This window comes from Lithobates pipiens, unplaced genomic scaffold (genome assembly GCF_037356315.1).
Source record: "Lithobates pipiens isolate NorthernLeopardFrog02 unplaced genomic scaffold, aLitPip1_a1.2 Scaffold_22, whole genome shotgun sequence".
NCBI lineage: Eukaryota > Metazoa > Chordata > Amphibia > Anura > Ranidae > Lithobates > Lithobates pipiens.
Genome location: NW_027507784.1, coordinates 55,477,937 through 55,498,123, shown reverse-complemented (window position 1 = coordinate 55,498,123; position 20,187 = coordinate 55,477,937). Strand labels below are relative to the sequence as shown.

At 45.2% G+C, this 20,187-nt stretch overlaps 1 protein-coding gene across 1 annotated transcript in view; it reads right to left on the bottom strand.

The window, feature by feature from the left end:
- Nucleotides 1-868: 868 nt before the first annotated feature.
- The window catches only part of PLA2R1 (phospholipase A2 receptor 1), a 193,552-nt gene continuing 174,233 nt past the window's right edge, over nt 869-20,187 (bottom strand). Inside the window, exons 27-30 of the mRNA XM_077447604.1 lie at nt 20,035-20,145; nt 17,024-17,188; nt 7,171-7,206; nt 869-2,510 (exon numbers count right to left, since the gene is read on the bottom strand). Coding sequence (XP_077303730.1) covers nt 2,302-2,510; nt 7,171-7,206; nt 17,024-17,188; nt 20,035-20,145 — 521 coding nt within the window. The 3' untranslated portion in view covers nt 869-2,301. The remainder of the gene's footprint in view (nt 2,511-7,170; nt 7,207-17,023; nt 17,189-20,034; nt 20,146-20,187) is intronic.

The window sequence follows — 20,187 nt, the reverse complement described above, 5'->3', positions numbered from 1 at the left end:
AGGGAAATCTTCCAATGGGTACACTAGCACTGATGACAATCAGGGATTCCCTTACTTTGGAGGGATTACCTCTCACTTCCAGTTTTGGCGGAACAAAGTGAAGGAAAATCTCCCCAATGGCAGACAGATGGCAAAAAAAAAACAACAACAACCGGGGTTATAACCCTTCCTTACTCCATCTGGGTTTGGTGATGTCACTTCCAGTTTCAGGAAATGCGCATATGTGTGGCCATGGTTCACTGCATGGAAACCCGCATCCAATTTTCAGATATGTGAACCCAGCCTGAAGGTTGAAATCAATTCATATTTCATTCCTCAGGTCATTCCTTGGTAAAGAGAAGCCACAACAGGTAAAAAGGTGCAAAATTTTTTGGGGGGTGCAGCCCTTTACATTTTCACACATTTTTACCTGTTGTGGCTTCTTTTTACCAAAAAATGACCAGAGAGATTCAATAAAAATTGATTTCAGCCTTAAAAAGCGCCAAAATTGGCTTGAAAATTCCCCTTTCCTGAGTGACGCAGCCAAAACAGGAAGTGACGTCAGCAGAATCATCAGTGGCCTTCTTGATCTTTTGGCATTTTAAGCCTTGTTACATCTGTTTTGGGGACTTTTGAGCCCATTGAGACATTTTCTGCCTCTCTGAGCCCCAAAATTCTTTTGTACCTTTTTACTCACTGTGGCTACTTTTTTAACCAAAGAATGACCAGAGGGATGAAATATGAATTGATTTTGGGAAGGTAGAGGAGAAATCACCGCTCCAGGTGAGCTGAGGAGATCCCACAGCAGGTAACCCCACATGCGCTGGCCTGGCTCGCCACCGCGACACACAAGGAAACTTGGAATAGGCAGCTGCAAATCGCAACTGGATACCAATAAAAACGTCTTTATTGTAATGTAGACAGATGTAGTCACAGAAATGAATGGAAGGTTAACATGTTTCACACATCTTCTGCTTAGTCATAATTTCAGCCTTAAAATTCAGAGGAAATTTTCTGAGCAACAACCATTTCCTGAAACTGCATGTGACATCACCAAAGCCAGAAGTGAAACTTGCAGTAGCTTTACAAACCTGCATGCATCAATGGATAAATCTCCAATGGTACCACAAATTGACATGAAAAGGTTTGTTTTAAGCAGAGTAGGGGAAGGCCCGGTATGCTTTTATTGCTGTCTATGTCACTGTTGCACATTTCCCTTCACTTCATGTCTGGTGAAATATTTGTTGATGGCCCTAAGGCTCACCCAATATATACACAACAAATGTTGCTCATTACAAACATCAGGAACCTCCCCTCCATTTTTGCTTCTTTTAGAGCGTGGGGTAGGGGTCACGCTAGTGAGAGTTGTGTTGTTGTAATGCAACAAGCAACCAACTTCGGTGGTCAGCATGTGTGACCTAACCCCTCCATACTATTAGTCCATGGCTGAGATGTCTAGACTTGCAGGCCAACAGTAAGCAGAAGCAATGACAACAGAAGGTGGTTGTTAACTCCAAAATATTTTGTGTTCCTCTCTCTTCCCCTGCAGACTGATGTCCCCCACCCCCCTATCCTTGTCCTACGTCACTTCCCCCTCCTGGGCTCCGCTCACCTCAATCACCCACTGCACTCCCCTGCTTCTCTAACCTCAGATACCTAATGCCCCATTAACCCCTGTCATGCCGGCCCTCCGTTATGGCTTTGGGGTTGTACTCCGGGCCTCTCTATGTGGGTGCTCAGCATGGGATAAAATCTTGCATGTAAGAACCCGTATCTGCTTGTTGTTGGTTTACATTTTTTCCAGAGAGCCAAGTATGTTTTAAAACCGTGGTAAGAAATAACAGTGAACATTTATAGTGATCTTAGCACTTACAGTCCGCCAAATCACCATTTTAGAAATCCAGAACGTCTTTAGAAAAAGCAGTGTTTTGGAGCTGAATAGTTGAGCAGAAGGAAATCCTAAAGTGAGAGACAGCCAAAGTGCCTTCAGTTTCATTGTTCTGTCATGTCGGTTATTCTCAGCATTTCTTCAAAGTTGCTCATGTCTGCAGAAAACTGGGGGGCAAGTCTAAGGCAATGCTCTCAGGGGACGGTGGGAGAAAGGAAAAAGGTGAAAAGTTTTGTTTTGTTTTTTGAAAACTTGCTTGATTTTCCTGGATGATGAGTTTTTTATTTTTTTAAAGTCTATTAAAAAAAAGTGGTGTTTTTCTGTAAGCTTAAAAAAGCATAGAAAATGTATCTACATTCCAGTGCCAAATTGTAACAAGTCTTCAAGCTCACTTTGATCTCTTTCATCTTTGCGTTGATCATAACTAAACACTGCTATCTGTTTCCTTCATCCTCCAGTTCTGTAATCAATATACTTTCTTCCACATTACTTCCCTCTGTGCCAGACTGCATGCAGATCAGGTCCTGCAAGCTGGAGTCTGCAGGGCATCTTTTCTTCTTGAACAGATATAATGCAAGTATGAAAAGACTTGACAGTACCAGGGTCACTATAACAGCAACTGGAATCACAACATGACTTGTTCCTGCAATAAAAGACCATTCTATGTTAAAGTAAAAAAAACAAAAAAAACAATAACATATTAGGCCCACATAGATGTTTGTCTGCAAGTCACCCGATTTGTGTATGTAACTGCTTTAGCGACACCCCCCCCCCCCAAAGGGGTCACTGATTTTAACCAGTTTGTCCCCAATAAGTACAGAGGTTGCCCGTCCACAGAAGCAACAGTCCATTCAAACTGGCTCCAATAAACATTCTAAGGGACGTCTTTTTAAAGTTTATTGCTTGAAGATCTTCAACAGGGGAGAGGGAACTTGAGAATGGGGTTCTTCAAAACACTCAGTAGTTAGTAATTAGAGGACAATCTCTCCTAATAGTAGTAATGGCTAGTGGTGAACAGTCCAAGGCCTCACAACAGAAGACCATAAGGCTTGTCTATGGGCATCTGGTGGCCTTACGCCAATGCACAACTACTGGTACCCAGTGTAGCTTTCAGCCAACAATTGCAGGGATCAATTCCAGGCAGTGGCGTAGCATGGGTTGTCAGCACCCGGGGCAAGGCAAGTAATTTGCGCCCCCTCACCTGCGGACTTTTAGCACTCCCCGAGTCCTTTCCAACAATACAATAGTACTGACCAACCTGAATCCTTTACTGACCATTACACTAACCACTATACTATACTGAGAACTGCACTGACTACTATACTATACTGAGAACTGCACTGACCACTATACTATACTGTACACTACACTGAGAACTATACTAGACACTGAGAACAACAATGACCACTATACTGACCACTGTACTGTCCACTATGCTGAGAACTCTTTCTCTCTCTCTCTCTTCTCTTCCCCCCCCCCCCCCCCCAAGGGCCAGTAACATGACTCTCACGAGGGAATCTCACTCTCCTTTTTGTCCTGGCCTGCAATGGTCCGGAAGATAGGAGGAGGAGAAGACAGCGTCCGCAGCAGCTCACACTTTTGCTTGTCTCCCCCGTGTTCTGGCCGCCATGTTCAGTGTCCGGCCCACTGTGATTGGATGCATGGGGTCATGTGCGGAAGCGAGACTTCAGGAGCAACTGTGATCGTGGACAGGCCAGCCCTACGCCTCACATGACTCCCATACGCCCAATCACAGGGCGCCAGACAATGAACATGGCGGTCGGAGTGCGGGGACACAGGAACTTAAAATTAGGAGAAGGTAGTGACACATACTGGCATGAAACTTCGCCCCCCCAAATGTCATGGCACCCCCTGCACCCCCCACGCTATGCAACTTATTCCAGGTCACTACTCTCAAGTCCCCAAGGACAGCTGCTTCCTTTTATCTTCCCCCGGACACAGTCCAGTGAGTGAGATGGCACCTGTCAGGACCAGATCCCTGAGAGTGAGAGGTTCTGTAATCAGCTTTTAAGCAATGTCCATTAAAGCCCTCAGTACTGGCACCTCTGTGGCCTCTAGAGCAGTTGTACTCCATGGGCTGCCTGAGAGCAGCAGCCCCTGCACCTCTAGAACCCTTCTGGAGAGAAGGAACTCTGCTCTCCAGTGTCCCAAAATATTTATCTCCATTCCAGCCCCCTACTGGACACTTCCTCTCCAGGAATTGGCTAGAACCTGATAAATATTCATTCAAAAAATACTGGTTGATTTCAATCTCCAGAAGCTTTGGAAGGTAGAGGGAAGTAATCAAACTCCCAGACTATGAGACCCTGAACAGGCCAGAACAAACAATCACTGCTCCCTGGAATACTGAAGGCGCCAAAGCTAAATTTTCCTAACAACCTACGCTAGGAGGGTGCTACACTACATTTTGATAAAAGCACAAAAATGATAATTTCTTTGGTGTCAAAGTGCAAAATGTATATAAGACACGCAGTGAATGTGATTTTCACCAATGATTCACTGATGGTGCATCAATCATTGTAATTTTTGTAAGTAATGTTCTCTGTTAAATTACCCACTGTAAAAATTAGCATTATATTATTTTTCTGCTAGGGGGCAAAGTTACTTTTTTAACTCAGCCTAGAGTTATGGAAACTCTTTTTCTGGTGACAACCATCTAAGGGGGGATTCTCCTTTACTCTTCAAAGATTTCAACTGCAGGAAAAACCTGCACAACAAAAAATAAATTCTTCTCTTTCCCATTCTATCTCAATTTTTTTTAAAAAGCATATATTTTAGGTAGAGATACAAGGAAATAATGTATTTTCCTCTGTGCAGGTTCTTGATTAGCAGATTGTGTGGTCCAATGGTAGCTTGGAAATGCGAAGCTTACAGCACAATGCCTTCAATGTACATTGTTATAATCTCAGTGAATATATCTGGTGAAAAATGGCCTGAGGATTGGTATGAAGCATTATGAAATCTAAATATGGTCCATGTGATTGCTGAACCTACTGACTGGTCATCTTTACCAACTCTGTAGATAGCAATGGTGTGTGCATGGGCTTTTGTTTGCATCAGAACAGCTTTACTTATAACGCGAAAGCAAAATAAGCTTCAACAAGCTAAAAGTGGTTGTAAAGGTTGAAGGTTTGTTACCTTCATGCATTCTACAGTATGTATAAGGTAAAAAACCTTCAGTGTGCAGCTCCTCCCTCAGCCCCCCCCCCATACTTACCTAAGCCAGATCTCGATCCAGTGATGTGCAGGAGACCCGAGGCTCTCCTGGGTCTCTCCATCCTGATTGGCTGAGATTCTGCAGCAGGAGCCATTGGCGTGCAAAGCTGTCAATCACAGCCAGTGAGATGGGAGCAGGGGGCGGGGCTGAGCCGTGCTCTCCAATGTCTTATGAATACAGAGAATTGGGACGGGAGCAAGCACACATGAGTGCCCCCACAGCAAATGGCTTGCTATGGGGACACTCGGCAAGGGGGAGGGGCCCAGAGCACCAGCAGGGGACCCGAGAAGAGGAGGGTCGGGGCTGCTCTTTGAAAAATCACTGCACAGAGCAGGTAATTATAACATGTTTATTATTTTATTTAAATAAAAATGTTTTCTTTACAATCACTTTAATACAACTTATGCCGCGTACACACGATCAGATTATCCGGCGGACTTAGTCCGGCGGACAATCCGCAGGACCTTCCGAACGAGTGGACTTGCTCACACACGACCACACACGAACTGACTTTTCCGGCAAACTAGGTCCGGCGGACAATCCGCTGGACTTTTGGCGGAGGTCCGCTGGAATTTCCAACTGAACGGACTTGCCCACACATGGACTAAAGTCCATTCATTTTGAACGTAACTTTAGGTACAACGGGACTAGCGAAGGAAGTCAATGTCGCCACTTCCATTGGTGAGATTGACACCTTGCAAGCCCCGTTGCCTGGTATGGGTTTTAAGGAAAGACGGCATGGGGCTCCCCCTAAAGCCCATACCAGACCCATATCCGAGCACGCAGCTCAGCCGGTCAGGAAAGGGGGTGGGGACAAGTGAGTGCCCCCCCGAATCGTACCAGGCCGCGTGCCCTCAACATGGGTGGGTGGGTGCTTTGGGGAAGGGGGGGCCCTTGTTGATGAAGACAAGGGCCTCTTCCCGACAACCAATGGCCAGGGTCTGCGATGGGGGGCTTATCAGAATCCGGGAGCCCCCTTTAATAAGGGGGCCCCCAGATCCCACCCCCACCCTATGTGAATGCGTATGGGGTACATTGTATCCCTACCCATTTACCTGGGGGTAATAAACTATTTTAAAAACCTGTGTTGTGTTTTTTTTATTACCACTTTTTCCCCCCAAATGTACCCCATACTCATCCGCATAGGGTGGGGGCCCCCTTATAAAAGGGGGCTCCCGGATTCCGATAAGCCCCCCGCTCACAGACCCCAAAAACCAATGGCCAGGGTTGTCGGGAAGAGGCCCCTGTGTCACAATCACTACCATGCCTCATAGACGGCCAGGCATGGTCATGTCCCAAGTTGCTCTGGGTGGTATTGAATTCATGACTGTCAGTTGTTGCTCCTGTTTCTTTACCTCTGAGCCACACCTCAGTTTTACTCAGCCTGCTTTCCAGCCATGCCTAGTTTAGTATAAAGTACTGTGGGCAATTCTCTGTTTGTCCCTGTCACTCCTGGATCAGCTGAGGCAGGTTACCAAATTTGCTGGGTATAAAACTCTGTCTCGTTCATTTGGAAAGTCTAGTGGACTAGCACACAAACGAGTGGACTGTCCGCCGGAAAGCCGTGTCCAGTGGACAATTTTGAGTCAAGTCTTCTTTGAAAGTCTGCCGGACTTTTGGGAAGAAAAAGTCAGCCAGAGCTCACACACGGTCGAACTGTCCAGCGGACTAAGTCCGCCAGATAGTCTGATCGCGTGTACGTGGCATTAGGGTGACACTTGCCATTCAAAAGGAGGTCCACCACACCTCCAATGTGAAGGAAGTTCAACTTCAACAGTAAATAGCTTCAAACATGCTTGGGATAAACATAAATCTACAGTCAGACAACCCAAAACAAAAAAAACAAAAAAAAAGGGCAGGCACGGTGGACTACTCTGTCTTTTTCTGTTGTCACTTTTTTTATATTTCCGTAACTCCTAGACATCTCAAAGAGATTTTGAAAGCAAGCTGAACACATCTGAAAACATGCTGTATTTGTCCACCTACACAAAACCCTAAATATGCTTCAAAGTCAGGTCAAATGCTATAAGTTGTATATCCAAGTTTATAGAGGTATTACACTTACCTAATTCTGCAAGATTTTCTTCCAATTTTTTGATACCTGTGAAACACAAATTGATATTTGATCATTAGGATATTAATAAAAAGAAGCTTCAGTTTGATTGAGTGAAAACGGTCTGCTATAGGTGAACTTAAAATAATAATGCCGCTATTTTCTTGAAACTGAGTGCTAAGTGGAGCAGTTGGTCTTCATTATCATCACTTTATCAGTCTGTGTCAAAATAAAAAAATCCCGCAACCCCTGCATCCCTTTACTGAATATTGAATATTTGAAACTATCTCACCAAAAACTAATGCCGCGTACACACGGTCGAACTGTTTGACGTACTTAGTCAGTTGAAACACATTTCAGCGGACAATCCGCTCGTGTGTGGGCTTCAGCGGACTTTTTCAGCGTGCAGTCCGGAGTACTAAGAATTTCGGATTTTCCAAAAATCTGTCCGTCGTACTTTGGTTTCAGCGGACAATACGGTCGTCAGTATGCTAGTTTGACGGACTAAGAATGGCGCATGCCCAGAAAGGATTTACACGGCGGAAGGGTGCTTTGCTGTGTCTTGGACTTCCTATTTCTAGTCCCGTCGTACGTGCTGTACACGTCATCGCGCAAGCTTTCGACGGACTGTTTGTGCATCCGTGTGTGGTCAAGTCCGTTCAGTGGAAAGTACGACGGATTGTCCGTCGGATTGTATGACGGACTAAGTACGCCAAACAGTTCGACCGTGTGTACGCGGCATTAGATGTCTGCATACCTCCCAACTTTGCGATGGGAATGAGGGGCACCTATTAGCAAGAGTATGTAGGTGTAGGACACACACCCTGCCATGCCCCCTTAAAGGAGCATTATACAAAAAAAATAGTTAAACCCACAGCTACTTTTTTTTTTACCACTACTATTCCTTTATACTAGCTTATGAAAATTACAAATGCAGCAATTTAGAAATTGGATGAAAGGTTTAACACTGGAAAAACTGAAAAAGTAATTCAAATACTTACCGTAATTTTCCTTTCCTGACGAGCTCCATGGCAGCACAGCTGGGTATAGGTCCCCCCCCCCCCCCCACCCATGCCTCCAGCACTTAACTCATATAAATTTGAGCCCTCAGGCAGAGGGAGTCAATCCTTGATACTCATAAGGATGAGCAGAGGGTACCAAGGCCACTTTGGCCAATCTGGGATTATCACCAGAACTGTCACCTTCCCCAACCACAGCCTCAGCTGGAAGTTGACAATCAGAGGGACCAGCAGAAAGGCATAAGCTGTCTTGGAGATTCACTCTGCGGTCAGCACCTCTACCCCGATTGCTGGCAGATTCTGGACCCTGGAATAGAACTTAAATCAACTTGATGTGAACTGGGGATGTGAGCGGTGTACCTCTGGAAGAAAAATACCAACCTCTGTTAGTTTGCGAAAGATTTTCAGTAGTCTGGACCATTCATTGTCGTCCAGACTAGTCCTGGACAAATAGTTTGCCTGAAGATTCTTCTGACCAGGCACATAGGCCACAGATAGGTGCAGAAGATTGACTTGGGCAGATTGTAGAATCAGAGAAACCTTCAGGTGGGAAAGACTGAGCCTTGTTTTCAGATGTAGGCCACAGTCGTGGTCCAACTTCACCAGGGCAGGCTTACCCCGGATGGGGTGACTGATGGCTAAGAGTCTGAAAGTCTGCTCTTAACTCCAGGACGTTGGACACCATTTTGGACCCTTGAAAAAGACCATTGGCCCTGAGCCCATTACTCTTGAGGTAGGGCTAACCTACTACTTTGCTGGTGTCTGGCTGCACCACCAGCCATTAGGTCGTCAGAAGGGAATGACATTGCAGACTATTTAGTTTCTTCAACCACAAGTTTAGGCCACTGGTCCAGAAAGCCGACTTGAATGCGAGCGAGAGTAAAACTGAGCCTACCTAAGCTGCTGGAGCGAGGCGATTTCTGTGGCTCAATCTGAAACGTGAAGGATGAAAGATCTCCAAACATGGCCTAAAATGCTTGCCTTAAGGGACCATGTGTCAATCACCAAAGCCTAAACCTATGTCCACAAAGGAGCCATAAAGTGCCCATAAGGCATGTATGGGTGGCACAATCCTAAAATACCAAAAAGTTCCTGACATGGAACTCTTTACTGACTTCTTGGCTTATGCATTGGCTTCCCAGTTTTCCCTGGACTCTCAGCCAGAAGTGCAGAAGCTAACCTCTCTGGAGTAAGAGTGAGTGTAGAAACTGACTCTTCAGCTTTTCGGTCTCTTTTAACTCAGCAGAGATTCATCTTGAGGGTGGAAGCCAAACTGACCACTATTAAATTTAGGCTTGACCTTCTGCGACCAAGAAAAAAAAGTGATTGTGTTTGTCCTTGAAGGCCACCACATCTTCCGTTAAGGTCATGTATCTGGCCAATCCCACAAGGGCCACATGCTGACCAGAGGGGTGATCCCAACCCCTGGACATCTTTCAGTTCAAAAGGGCAATACTTTGAAATCTTGCTGTGATAACATACATCAAAAGTTGTAAAACAAGCACTTGATCCATCCAACATAAGGGAATTGTCAAGCTGTCCTCTGGAGGTACCGTATTTATCGGCGTATAACACGCGCCGGCGTATAACACGCACCCCAAGTTTAGGAGGGAATTTTAAGGAAAAAAACTTTTAGGAGGGAAGTTTAAGGGAAAAAAAACCTTACATTTATATGCCTATCAGTGTCATCTGCAGCCTTGTCCACCATTGCAGCCTTGTCATGCAGCCTTATCCAGCCTTGTCCACCATTGCAGCCTTATGCAGCCTTGTCCACCATTGCAGCCTTATGCAGCCTTGTCCACCATTGCAGCCTTGTCTATTTTATTTTCCTGTTTTTTATTTTTTAAAAATGCCGGCGCCGAGATACAGAGCCGGATGTGTATCTCGGCAGCACGCAGTAGTTCTCGGCGGCCTCCGGCGCCTTTGGCTCTTCTCGGCAGCTTTCGGCCGCCGAGATCGGCCGAAGGCAGCCGGAAGCCGCCAAGAAGAGCCGAAGGTGGCCGAAAGCTGCCAAGAACGGCCAAAGGCGGCCGAAAGCTGCCGAGAACGGCCGAAGGTGGCCAAAAGCTGCCGAAAATAGCCGAAGGCGGCCGAAAGCCGTCTTGAAGAGCCGAAGGCGGTTGAAAGCTGCTCAGAGGCTCAGAACTGCGGGGGATCGCCGTATAACACGCACCCACGATTTTTTTAAGGGGAACAAAGTGCGTGTTATACGCCGATAAATACGGTACTTAAAATACTTCCAAAGCCTCATTTATCCTATTTAGAGGCATTTCACCAACCTTACCAATCTGGACAAAAAGTCATCCTCATCTTCCTGTTCAGAAGAAGACTGAACATTGCCAGAATAGATGGCCCTTGCAGAAGATGATTTCAGCAATTCCTGACCATATGCTTAATTGGGACAACTTGGTCACCATCATCTTAATCACAGTCTGCCTAAACAAAGTAGGAATCACATGTTCATTCACCTCTTCTTGGGAAGAAGCTGACAAGGGTTAATTTGCCTGAGGAGGTTCTTACACTACTCATTGGCACAATATATGACCCCTTCACAGAGTGGAAGCAACTCCATTAGAATGTGGTCAATGAATATGACAACCTGGCAGGTGTGTACACCTTTATCCCTGGATGCTTGAACCAGCAGGGCTTATAATGTCATGCTCATCTGTCTTTTCTTCTTAGAAGAGCCTGAATAAGATGGTTTGCCTGACCAGGCTAGGAGACTGCTCACTGATAGAAAGGATAGCCCTTATACAGGGTAAGTGGAAACACTTCTTTAGAGCATATTAACCTCATGTGACAATCTGTTAGATGTCTTATCCATGGTTGCTTGAACAAAGTGGTATTTATGCAGTTATGTCCATCCGGAAATTTGGAAAATGGGCCATTTCACGTGGTATGGCTTGGCAGCTTCTCATTGCCAGAGCAGAGCAGATACCCATTCCAATGGGTGAGTGGAAACCACTCCTTTAGAGTGTATTGACAATGTGTTTATTGAATGTGACATCCTATTAGATGTCATTCTTATCACTGGCTGCCTGAGCCAGTGGGATACATATTGTCATGCCCATCTGTGTATTCCTCTTATAGAGTCTGAAGAGGGATGTTTTGCTTGGGGAAGCTATGAGACTGCTCCTTGCCAGAGAATTTAACCCCTTCGTGGGGTAAGTAGGAATAACTCCTTGGAGTGTATTGGCCACTTGTTTAATAAATAAGACAACCTGTTAGGTATCATCATCCACATCTCTGGTTGTTTAATCAAAGCAAGATTCACACAGTCATGTTCCTCCACATCTTCCCATTTGGAAAGTCCGAAGAGGCTGATTTGCCTGGGAAGGCAATTAGACTGGTCATTGCCAGAACATATAACCATATAAAAACACGTCTTCTTTATTGAAGAGCCTGAAGAGGGCTGTTTTGCTCTGAGACTGGTAATTACCAATAAATAACCTTTTCCACAGGGTTTTGCATGCTTTTTAACAAACCAGCCCATAAAAATAAATGCAGTAAAATAGTTTGCTTAGTAACAAACTCTAAAGGGTTAACCACTGCTAGAGGAAGACTGAAGCCTCCATCTACAGCCCTGATTCACCAGGTGGTTAATAAGCTAAACCTTGCCCTGCCAGGAATTGGGAAATAATGAAAAAGTTTGTTCAGAACAGCAACAAAACGATAGGAATTTGCAACAGAATAACAATAATATTCTGCAATGTACACAAACCAAGGGAATTGTAGACATCATAAACATGCTCCCCCCCCCCCCTTTTTTTTTTTGGTGAAAAACTGGAGAGCACATAGAAATATAAAGAGGACATCCCATCTCTCAACAGGCCAGGGTTGGCACAATGGCACAGTAGTAAAGCAAACGTGAGAAGCCAAAAAACAGGTTATTGCCATGTGTGAACAGACAAAGTACTGGTATTACTTTGTGCTCCTGTTATGCAGAGTACTCCCTGTGGAGGAGCTCAGGTTATGCATAGTGGCTGTAGGGAGCAAGGCAAAACAATACCCAGCAATGTAGCATTCATTTGGGTACAAAGCATTTTTAAAATTTAGCTCACCCATCCTCCGTCATCTGACTATAAACACTGGCACAGCGCGGGTAAGCGTGCATATGGGAGACTCTGCCAACACCGCTGCCCACTTTACATGGACCCAGCAGACAAGGCTGTTAGCCATGATAAAAGCCACCCCGATGACCAGCAGCAGGGCAACCTGGATTATGGGTCATTTAGCCGAGGCACCAGGAACTGTGTCAAGCCTAATCCACACACATGGACAGATGGACTGACAGCCCTTTAGACCAGCCAGGTAGATGGGCACACCTATGCCCTGCGCATAGGAGGAAAAAAGAAGAACGCCAAGGCTGTAGGTGGGCTCAAAGTTATGAGTTAAGTCCTGGAGGCATGGGGGGGGGGGGGGCACAGAGCCTATACCCAGCTGTGCTGACATTCAGTCATCAGGAAACACTATTTAAAAGATAAAAAGTGCATTTTGTATACAACTATATAGATCAAACCAAAACAAGGGACAAATGAGGGACAGAGGGACTTTGTTCCAAATCAGGGACAGTCCCTTGAAATCAGGGACATTTGGGAGCTGTGTGTCTGTACTGTTGAGAAAAAAACAGAAACCTAAGCATACGGTTACATTTCTGAGGGCGATCTGTAAACAACCTGTGTACAGAGTATGCCAGTTGGCACACCTACAGTGGTGTTTTCATTTACATTTGGTGGAATTACCCTTATAGTGTTCCATAGGGGCAGGTACACTTTAAAGGCCCGGGATTATGAAAAGCATTGTGAACCTTATTAGCAAAACGTATTATTATATAACTGTTTAAGACGTAAAAGTATTTAGTACTTGGTTTCCTTGTTTTATTTTACTTGTCTTCTTTAAATTTTTATACACAGGTAATAGTGATGGGAGCTGGGGCCTAACTATAACACCAACAGGTGGACTTATAATGGTTATCTTTTATTTACATGGCTTAAATCTTTTGTATAAAAAAATAAAAAATGATGCCGCGTACAGACGATCTGACTTTCCGACAACAAAACCGTGGATTTTTTTCTGATGGATGTTGGCTCAAACTTGTCTTGCATACAAATGTTGTCAGAAATTCCGAACGTCAAGAACGCGGTGCCATACAACACGTACGACGAGCCGAGAAAAATGAAGTTCAATAGCCAGTGCGGCTCTTCTGTTTGATTCCAAGCATGCATAGAACTTTTGTGCGTCGGAATTGTGTACAAACGATTGGAATGGAAAATTTGAGAACCAGCTCTCAAACATTTGTTGTCGGAAATTCCAACAGCAGATGTCCGGTGGAGCATACACACGGTCGGATTTTCCGACAATAAGCTCACATCGAACATTTGTTGTCGGAAATTCCGACCGTGTGTACGGGGCATTACTGTGCATGTTTAAGCCTCTGGGCATGTTATGTTTTCACCAACCCCTGTTGCTTTTACTGGATATATTAGTGCACACTTAAAAACTATCATTGAGCCCTGGTTCACATTGATGTGATTTGGCATGTGATTTGTTCTGCTATCTGTATGAATCACTTCTGACAAGTTTTCCTAACACCAAGAGAAAAAAGGTGACAGGGGTGGGACCTCCAGCACACAGCCTGTGATTGACAGCGCCGGCTCTGTTCCTGTATGCTGTGCGAAGTGGGTTTGTCCCTTCCCTCCAATCAGCTCTCAGAGCTCCACCAGCTTTTTTTCTGACAGCTCAAACAAGCTTTATCAATTCTGGACTTTGGATGTAGAGGAGAAAAGCCTGTAGTTAAACAGGTACAACTTATGTAGAAAAATTGGTTTCATCTGTGTGTATCATCGAAGCCATTAACTTCACTGGGTATATGTAAGGGTTTACAACCACTTTAACTCCCCAGGAGACATGAACAAGTGTGTATAACACTTGGTCTCATTTAAATTTGTCCCTTAAGTTGGCCATACGTGGATCAAAATCCAGGCAGTGTATTCTGCTAGTGGAGGAGTCCTGGTGGCAGCAAAATACAATAGCGAAGTGGGGGGTTCCCATTTACCTCAAATGTGTGAATCAGTTTTTTTCTTTTCTCTTATCAGTTGGCTGTCTGAGAAAAAAAAGATCCAGCTATGGCCAGCTTTAGTTTTTAAGCAGAATGGTCTGTTGCCACTATGAAGAAGACAAATTTCTGATTGACAGCTGAGGTCATCACACCCGGCTTGCAGGGCTGTTTGTCTACTAGCGACTGCTTTTATGTATATACAACCCGACTGATCCAGCACAGTGACCTTACAGTTTTATTAATGGGCAATCAGTGCCATCGGGCTGTGCTATACACTGAATCATCCCTACATCACAAATCATTTACCGTATTTATCAGCGTATAACACGCACCCCAAGTTTAGGAGGGAAAACTTACATTTAAATGCCCATTAATGCAGCCTTGTCAGTCATTTGCAGCCTTGCATTGCAGCCTTGTCAGTCATTTGCAGCCTTGCATTGCAGCCTTGTCAGTCATTTGCAGCCTTGTCAGTCATTTGCAGCCTTGCATTGCAGCCTTGTCAGTCATTTGCAGCCTTGTCAGTCATTTGCAGCCTTGCATTGCAGCCTTGTCAGTCATTTGCAGCCTTGTCAGTCATTTGCAGCCTTGCATTGCAGCCTTGTCAGTCATTTGCAGCCTTCCATTGCAGCCTTTTCAGTCATTTGCAGCCTTTCATTGCAGCCTTTGTCCCAGAAAATCTCTGTACTGCTGTGCTCTAGACTTACCATTCTCCCAAGGCAGCTGGTCATCCTGGAAATAATCAACTCATTTGGGCCATCTCCCAACAATTCTGGGGGCCTACGGGCTGATGTTACTGCTTTCGTAGCTGCCTGTCCCGTGTGTGCTCAGAGTAAGACTCCACGACACCTTCCAGTGGGCTTCCTACAACCCATACCCAATGGAGAGAGGCCCTGGACTCACCTGTCTATGGATTTCATTGTGGAATCGCTCAACTCCCAAGGCAACACTGTTATCCTTATGGTGGTTGACCGTTTCTCAAAGATGTGTCATTGTATTCCACTTAAGAAGTTGCCCACCTCTAAGGAACTGGCTTCCAGTTTTGCTCGGGAGATCTTTCGCTTACATGGGCTACCCGAGGTGATTGTCTCGGACAGGGGCAGTCAGTTTGTCTCCCGGTTCTGGTGAGCCTTTTATGCACAGTTGGGAATCCAGCTTGCGTTCTCTTCTGCGTATCACCCGCAGTCTAATGGGGCCGCAGAACGAGCCAATCAGTCCTTGGAGCAATTCCTACGTTGCTATATTTTTGACCATCATAACAACTGGTCTGACCTATTACCTTGGGCAGAGTTTGCTCACAACAGTGCCTTGAATTCTGCCTCCCGATTGTCTCCATTTATGGCGAATTATGGTTTCCAACCTTCCATGTTGCCTGACTCGTTTGTTCCGCAGAGTATTCCTGTGTTAGAGGAGCATCTCCGTGGTCTCCGTCCCACTTGGGTCCAGGAGGCTTTGTGTCATGCTAATGATAGGTACAGACTCCATGCTGACCGCAGACGCCTGCGCCTTCCTACCAGGTTGGGGACAGAGTCTGGCTGTCATCTCGCAACCTCCGGCTTTGTGTTCCCTCACTGAAGTTTGCACCTCAGTTTATTGGGCCTTTCCATATCCTTCACAGGATTAACCCAGTAGCTTACGCGTTGGAATTTCCTCCTAGTATGCGCATCTCAAATGTGTTTCATGTCTCCTTATTGAAACCGTTGGTCTGTAACCGATTTACCACCTCGGTGCCACGTCCTCACCCTATTCAGGTTGAGAACCATGAGGAGTATGAGGTACAATCCATTGTTGACTCCCGTAGGTTCCGTGGGTGCATACAGTACCTGGTGCATTGGAAGGGGTACGGTCCAGAGGAACGCTCCTGGGTTTCATCTTCCGACGTACATGCCCCTGTCCTCCTCCGCGAGTTCCATAGACGGTTTCCTCTCAAGCCCGGTGGCCCTCCGAGGGTGAGGGGTCATTGAGGGGGGGGTACTGTCAGGGCTGGCTTAGCCCTTCCTCCTCTGGGCTGGCCGCTCTGCTGTCGGCTAATTGCCAGCTTCTTCTCTTTCCACAGTTACCAGCTGTTCCCAATGATGCTCATCTGACCTGCCTATTTAAAGCCTTCCAGCTCATTTCTCCATTGCCTTCACGTTGGTCACATCACTAGGAACCATCTCCTGCTGTTTGTTTCAAGACTGGCTTGCTGACATCCCTCCTGGCTTCTATCCTGCTTGCAGTTGCTCTCCTTGGATCCCTGACGTCTGGACTGACTGATTACCCGATCTGGTTTATGAACTTTGGACTGGCTGACTACCCGATCTGGCTACTGGACTCTGGCTATGCTTGACTACGCTTTGTTCTATTTAACTTTTTATTTTTATTAATAAACAAGTGTGATTTTATTGTACTTCTGTCTCTGTCTGTTTCATGGTTCCTGGCAATTACACAGGTTCTGAGGCGGATTTAATGCAGATAAGGCACCAAGTGAGGTTAATTACCACCTTAATTAATGTGTGTCCTGGATTAAAGGGATGATGTGGCAACCCTACTGCCCACAGCGCACCACCCAGATAGGATAAGTGCCGGACCCCGGGGGTGGGGGGGGGGTTTGGGGGGTCTTTGGTAGCGTAGTTATTTGCAAGTATGCAATACTAAAGAATGCTGACTCAGACTGTATTTGTAGCGGATCCCTCCTATGAGCTTAGCTTGACAATCAATGTTAAAAGGTGTGAAGAAGTTTCAATATGAAATATACCATTTCAATCACACAAAACATTTATCAGAAAAACGTCTTGACAAACAGACTTACTTGTGTTTTTCCTACATATAAATCCTCTTCTTTCAGAGCACTCTGTCGGCACCCAAGTACCATCAACAGTCAAGCGTGTGACACACATGCCGTCAGTCAAGGCTTTGTAATCTATCTCGTTATTCCAATTGGTGTAGTTTAACGTTGTGCCTTTTGACCAATGTTCTGTACCGTATAAAAGGAAAAACACGTAAATTTGTTGTGGTTATTAGCTAGATCTGCCCAAGAAATTATATTTAAGTTTTGGGTGGCCACTAATGGTAATAATCACAGACATCTTATGGCTCTCAAAGATTCAATTGTTATTTATTTATGGTAGCCTTTGTTTCTTCTACCTCCCATGAGGCAATTATTTGTGTTTGTCATATCATCAAGGGAGTACGGCAGAGTCATAACAGTTGCAGCTATAACTGGGAATAACCAGCTGTAACTGGGAATACTGGGAGAGCCACCACACAAAATTTAGCAGGGCTCACCTAACCCTGCTTGGATTGAATGATTTTGTAAAGTAATGGACAAACTAATAATAATTATTAAACAAATATAATAATATATTAAAACATACTGTACCATGCTCTTTCTATAGAAAACCAACTTTGTTACACTGGTGTTATGACTAAATTCTGTATTGATTATTTATCAGTATTTTGATTATTGTACACTCTTAATTATCCAATAAAAATATTGAACAAGAATATTTATCAGTATTTCAAATTTTTCATATAGATAGTAAAAATAAATGTAGCGCCCTGCTCCTAATGAACAGACGCTATTGTTTTGTAAATTTAAGTTTGTCTTAAGCTGCAGTTTGGCTCAGACTAATTATATCAAAGTTCTGGTTTCTATACCAGGTCAGCTGGGTTGTGCTAGTTTCCACTTGGCTGCGTGTGTCGCTGTCACCACTGGTAAGTGTTGTAAATGTAACAGGCTGAATGCATTGGGTATCCCTTTTACTCGGAAATAGCCCAGTGGGAGCGGTTCACCCGCTGTGTATTCTGGGTAAGGTTACTTAAGGTACTGATGCCATTTTGAGGGGTCTCTTTTCGGGTTCGTTATCCCGACCTCATGGCCCTCCTGGCCTGAGGTGTGTGCTGCCTGACTCTATGTCTCGGGGCCGGCTGGCCCGAGGCTTTGTAACTGTAAGGGTGGGCCCAAAAGTCTTGTGGCCTACCAATCCAGGGGTGGTCCTGTGCTGTCTTGCCTGCGGGGAGTAGCCAAGCGACTGGAGGATCCAGGGGAGGACTTTTTCAGGAGAGGACCGAGCAACAAGGCTGGTATCTCTGGAAGAGCCTGGAAACTCAGTTGGAGGATGCATCCTGGGTCACCTACCACACAGTATCGCCGGATCGGCTGAAGGAAACTGGTACTGTGTGACAGCTCTTTAATTTATCAACAAATTGCTGGTTGTGCTCTCCTGTGGCAGAGGATTGCACAACGATTCCGTTATATTGACAAGTCTGTGGCAGAGACTTTATTCGAGCATCTCACCGGCTGCTAGGTCAGTGAGAGAGACCTATCCGGTAGTTGCTAGATCCAGCCTGTGGAAGCCGTCTGTCCTCTGGATCAAGGATATACCTCTAACCTGCAATTACCAGGTACCTGAACTCCCCTTAACCCTCTATCCCTCTATTGCAAAACTTCATGTTTCTTTCAAATAAATCTTTGGAAAAAGGACTAAGTGTCGGAGCTAACATTCTTTAATCTACTCTAAAATGGGACCCCTGAGGCCGCGTACACACGGGCGGACTGTTCGCCCAACTTTGTCCGCTGAACAGTGTTTGGGCGGACAGTCCGCTCGTGTGTGGGCTTTCAGCGGACAGTTTCAGCGGACAGTTTGACGAACAAGGTTTTTCGGAAATTCCGTAAAACTGTCCGCTGAAACCTTGTTTGAGCGGACAGTCCGCCCGTGTGTAGGCTTGTTCGACAAACTAAGTTCCGCGCATGCTCAGAAAGGCTTAACACGCCGAAAGTTATAATGCAGTGTATAGGACGTCGTATTTTTCGTCCCGTCGTACGTGCCGTTCACGTCATCGCGCACGGTTTCAGCAAACTGTTCGTTCGTCGTGTGTGGCCATGTCCGTCCATGCTAATTTTGAGCGGACTGTTTGTCGAAACTGTTTGACGGACAAAGTTGGGCGAACAGTCCGCCCGTGTGTACGCGGCCTAAGACGGACACAGGTGTGAACCCAGCCTAACACATTGAAGCCAAACTCCAGCTAACACTTTATAATCAGTTATAGCAAACAGTTTTTTCTCCTCTTTACATAAAGGTTTTACATAAATAAATACAAGCTGATCATTGTAAGCACCCATGTCAATGTTTATTCTTTTTTAAAAACAGATTACTGGCCAGATTACCAAATAAAAAAGAAAAGCTAAAAAAATAAAATAAAATGAATGCAGCAATCACAGCTAAGAATTGGTAAGCTGACATATTATAAATGTTTGCTTTTGGGTTCAGGCTCGGCTCACACTGGTGCGATATGGGAACCACTGCGATTCCTGTGCGGCTCCCGCATCACATCTGTCTCGCAGGCAGTTCCCACTGCTCTCTGCGGGTGTCACTATAAAGTTAATGACACCCCCAAATCGGTTTGCAGAACGCAGTGCTTACCGTGGAATTGGATCGCATGGGTCTGTACACCCATGTGATCCGATTCCAGTGCAAACAAAAAATTTGGTGCGATGCAATTTCAGCCCAAAAAACTGTATGGCTGAATTTGCATGGCACAGACTTCGCATGTGATGTGCACAGCAGTGCAATGTTTGTCATCACATTAGTGTAAACCCAGCATCAAGGCCTCCTTCACACAGCCGGGTTGGTGCAGCCACCTGATTTCTGCAGCAAGAATCCACAGAATCGCATAACCCAGTCATTCCAGTAGTATGAATCTGCAGATTCTTGCCACAGAAATCCACACCAACCTGATCATGTGAAAGGGGCCTAATACTGCTTTAATAATTTGAATCATAAGTTTTAAATGACTTACTTTTTAGAGCAATTTTCTTACCGTTGCTATACGTTATTCTGTTTAACCATATGTCTTGTATGGTAAAGGAAGTGAGAAATCTCTGAAGAAATGCATCTTCCTCTGCATGCATTAGACTCAGGATTGTAGAATCTAGACACGGAACAGCCACAAAACACATACATAAGTTCATTT